The sequence below is a fragment of the Branchiostoma belcheri genome, unplaced genomic scaffold, assembly GCF_001625305.1.
Source record: "Branchiostoma belcheri isolate BF01 breed outbred unplaced genomic scaffold, Haploidv18h27 scaffold36, whole genome shotgun sequence".
In the NCBI taxonomy this organism is placed as follows: domain Eukaryota; kingdom Metazoa; phylum Chordata; class Leptocardii; order Amphioxiformes; family Branchiostomatidae; genus Branchiostoma; species Branchiostoma belcheri.
In genome coordinates, this window is record NW_017803976.1 from 2,794,730 (window position 1) to 2,798,956 (window position 4,227).

General features: G+C 43.1%; 1 protein-coding gene across 1 annotated transcript in view; it reads right to left on the minus strand.

The window, feature by feature from the left end:
- Positions 1-1,032: 1,032 nt before the first annotated feature.
- Positions 1,033-4,227, minus strand: part of LOC109476095 (melatonin-related receptor-like) — a 7,417-nt gene continuing 4,222 nt past the window's right edge. The window contains exons 2-3 of the mRNA XM_019776964.1: positions 3,075-3,235; positions 1,033-1,965 (exon numbers count right to left, since the gene is read on the minus strand). Coding sequence (XP_019632523.1) covers positions 1,033-1,965; positions 3,075-3,235 — 1,094 coding nt within the window. The remainder of the gene's footprint in view (positions 1,966-3,074; positions 3,236-4,227) is intronic.

The following is a 4,227-nucleotide window of genomic DNA, read 5'->3' on the forward strand; positions in this document are numbered from 1 at the left end:
CTCACTGGCATGATTTTAAAATAAAGGTTATGATAATCATATTATATGTATAGCTTATTCAATGTATGGCTTCATAGTTTATGTGATTGTTAATAACACCTGCACAGAGCATTTTCATACTGACAGTATGTCTTTATTCAAGTGTTTTGGTAGGTATTTCAAGCTTTTCTGCTCCAGCATTGGAATGCGGGGCATGAACGTTTTTTTTTTATTTTGAAAATCAACAGTTTGCATTATGCAATTAAAAATCCTAACCAATAAAGTAGGGAATAGCTATCCAACTGTTGTTTTAGTTGTATGTTACTTCATATTATAGTTATATCAATGTAAATCATTGTTTTCCCTTGTGTTTCTCATTCTTTCCCTGCCATGTCGTAAAATGTGGTGAACCCATCGCTGTATTTGCTCCAAAGCAAATATTGGCCTTTCTAGTTTTTTACTGTCTTTTTGACACCCTAGGATCTGCTTGGAGATGAGAAAATCCCCTGTGCGCACAAAGGGAACTCTAGACTGCAGCACACTTACGAAACACCTGCTCCATAAGGCTTATCTGGTGTTATTGAGATTAGTTCTAAAAGCATTGAAAGATTAAGTTGACACCGATTGCGGAAGAAAACGCTCAAGGTACCATGTGGCATGTACCACCTGTTAGACACCGAATAGCCACACATCTGCTGAGGGATTTTAAGCTTTCACTGCACGTAGCCACGTGTTTTTTGTTTCATTCTATATGATTTTATATACATTCATACGGGTGCAATGGCTCAATTGGTAGAGTGCTCGCTTTGTAATCGGTAGGTCGTGAGTTCAAACCCCGGCCGGGTCATACCAAATACCTTAAAAACTGGCGAAGGGATGCAAGAAGACCATATCCCGACAGTGTTTGTAATAAAATAGGGTTTGAGGTATTTGCACAAAATGTGATAACTTGATGAACTTGACAAGGGGGATAAAGTGACATTGGGGGGGTGTCTCAGGTATTTACTACTGACAAGAGGGGTACGCAAAGTAACATGGGGGGGGGGGGTTCATTCAGGTATTTACCACTGGCATTGACGGTCCCGCCTGTTGCTGACCAACGCGGTTGGAGACAGTCAATCGGAGAGGGGCCTTTTTAAGGTTTGTCAATTTTACGGTTTTTACTACAGCCGGGTTGGGAGCCAGAGGAACAGGGACAATGTGGCGTCGGCAGCGGACCATGGATTTAAACCCCTGCCGGAACTCCTTCAGGGTCCAGGTGTAGATGATGGGATTGACGGCAGTGTTCCAGTAGTACAGCGCGACGCAGATGACGAAGACAGCTTTCGGGAGTAAGATGGCGTGGGGATCTATATAGCCAGACAAGACAATGCCTGGAGAAGTTAGAGCAAAGAAAGTGAAAAAGATGTAGAACATGTGTTTCGTGCGTTTCACAGCCTGTAGGGACACTTGGTGCGGGCTGTGACCGAGGTGCTGGCCGACGGACATGGCGCTCTTTCGCACGTGCAAGTAGATTCGGGCGTAGAACGCAAAGATGGCGAACGCAGCGGCCCAGTGTGTGGACATGAGGATGTGTTTCATGTACAGCACACTTTTAGGATCAACTGACGATAACTGACATACATGTACATACGCGTCCCACCCCAAGGTACCATATATGCCTGCGGTAGCGGGAAACATGATCAGGATACCGGTCACCCATGCCCCAACCACCCAAAGAAAAGCCTTGACGGGACTGAACAGACGCTTGTAAGTGGCTAGTGACAGCACAACGTGCACATAGCGGTTAAAGGCGATGAGGGCACAGGACAACAGTGACTGAGTGATACTGAACATGCTCAGGAAACCTATAAAGGCACAGCAGGCCTCCCCACAGTTGGGCTGGCCGCTTATCATAGACCAGAGAAACAGAGGGATGATGGCGGCAGACGAGACCAGGTCCCAGACACTGGTGTTCAGGATGAAGGTGTTGGCAGCAGAGCGAACCTGGAACAGAAATAACCTGTTAGTTCAACTGTTGAATAGTTTAGCTACATCCTAATTATTATGCTCGACTGTATATTATATGATAACAAACGTAAATCACTGTTCAGTTCAATTCAGCTCGACAACAAATATAAAACATTATCAAAAGAAGACACTTTTGAACATATCATACCATGTACAAATATAGGTGTCATCAATGAAGTATGTAAATATATTTCGATATGTTTCAAAAAGAGAGAAGAAGCAATTAGAACTTAGATCGATACCAAGTAGCATAGCATATTTCCTTCTAGTCCATTGTACTTTGTACATCCATGCATTTATCCCCCCGGGGAATGAACATGCAATAAAGTTTCATTATTATTACAGATGGTACAGTGGCAGCCTTCGACGGCTGAAGTAAAATAGGACTTACAATGACAATTAAAAAGACCGTTGAATGTGTACATAAACTAACCATTTCGAACCTTACAGTGTGCCCGTCTTACAGCTTATTGTAAGTTTGTTTCACTCAACAAACTATCCCAGTTTTGGCCTTATCTTGAGATTCTAAAATGTGCATTGGTCTGGTTACAAGCTAACGGTCATATTGTGGGTTTCTTTTTTGCTGTACATTAGCACATTAATGTGTAAAGACCTTTGGAAGGCTGTTTGCCAAGCCTGTATTAAATACACCATACTAGGCTGCGATGTATTTTATCAGAAATAAGCCATTGATTTACTCATTTACCAAACGATTTTAATGTCTTTTCTAGCGATGTAATGTATTGATTTGGATACATTAGTCTTGGAGATATAGCCGTACCTTCTTATGGCGGTTATATATGTTATACAGATACAGAAGCTGGTGTGTTATGCCGAAGAGCGGTTATACAGGCTGTACAGGTACAGAAGCTGGTGTGTTATGCCAAAGATGGGTTATACAGGCTGTACAGCTACAGAAGCTGGTGTATTACGCCCAAGGGCGGCTATACCGGCTATACAGATACAGAAGCTGGTGTGTTTCGCCGAAGGGCGGCTATACCGGCAAGACGGATACAGAAGCTGGTGTGTTACGCCGAAGGGCGGTTATACCGGCTATACAGATACAGATAACGATATATCCGTACTTTCTTGTAGAGGCAGAAAGCCAGGACGACGGCGGTGTTTCCGACTGTCCCCACCAGACCAGACATGGCCAACATGCCGAGAAACAGGACATCCTCCCACGACGCCACATAGCCAATGTCAGAGGGTGGCGTCACAACTGACGCGTTCGTCAACCTCCGTTCTAAAAAGAAATTGTACTATTTTCACTGACTCCATCAATAAAAAAGTAAATTTTCGTAGCCTCCGTAGCAGGCTTATAAAACTGGGGGTTTGGTGGTCTTCGGCTGTTTTCTGATTAGCCCAGCAAAAAACGGGGGTAATTCAATCAGGCCGGCTGTGGTGTCTATATGCAATCAGAAAATAGCACATAAAGGCTCCAAGGACCCTGAAGACCCCCAAAACCCCCAGTTTTTGGCGTGGTATGGAGGATACCATTTTCGTACGGTGTTGAAAGGAACAATATAATGTGCATGACTGTGCCGCACTGAGTCTTTGATACATAGGTACTGAATAACTAGGTACTAGGCCCTGATAAAAGTTGACATGATTTGGCGTATTAGAGCGTGGGGCGCTTGTTGATAGCACAATTAGAATAAGAACCAGTCAGTTAGCATCAGGCGTCATTTAGTGTTCTCTTATAGGCAAATGAATACTACAAGTAAGAAAAAAATATACCTTACCCCATTAAGGAAGGAAATAAAATATTAGCAGTCAGTTAGAATTATAAGAAAAAGGAGCTTGCAGATGGTAAATTACTACTGTAGACATACCTGATTTAGTGTTATTACAGGCACTTGTGCTGTTGAAGAGCCACATGTCTTGAAACAACGACTCATTGTTGAAGAACTTTGTGTTGTAAAAGCTGAGCCGATTCTCGTTCACGCGGGTCCTGTTAGTCCATGTGGTGTTACAGAGAGAGTAGAGCTCGGGGTCGGCTTGTGTTCCCACCGTCAGCGATTTGCAAACTATCACAACTGAAAAATACATGTTTGTTTGTTTGGCATTTCAGCAATGGTGCTGCGAAGGTGTGTATTGAAAAAAACCATTCTAAATCGCCCTTAGTACGTCTGCGGTCAGAGCTCTGCTAAGGATCATAACTGAAATGAGACATCTAGTAAACGTCTTATCACACAGATACCCGCATTTTTTGTGGACTTTAATTTTCTACTTTCG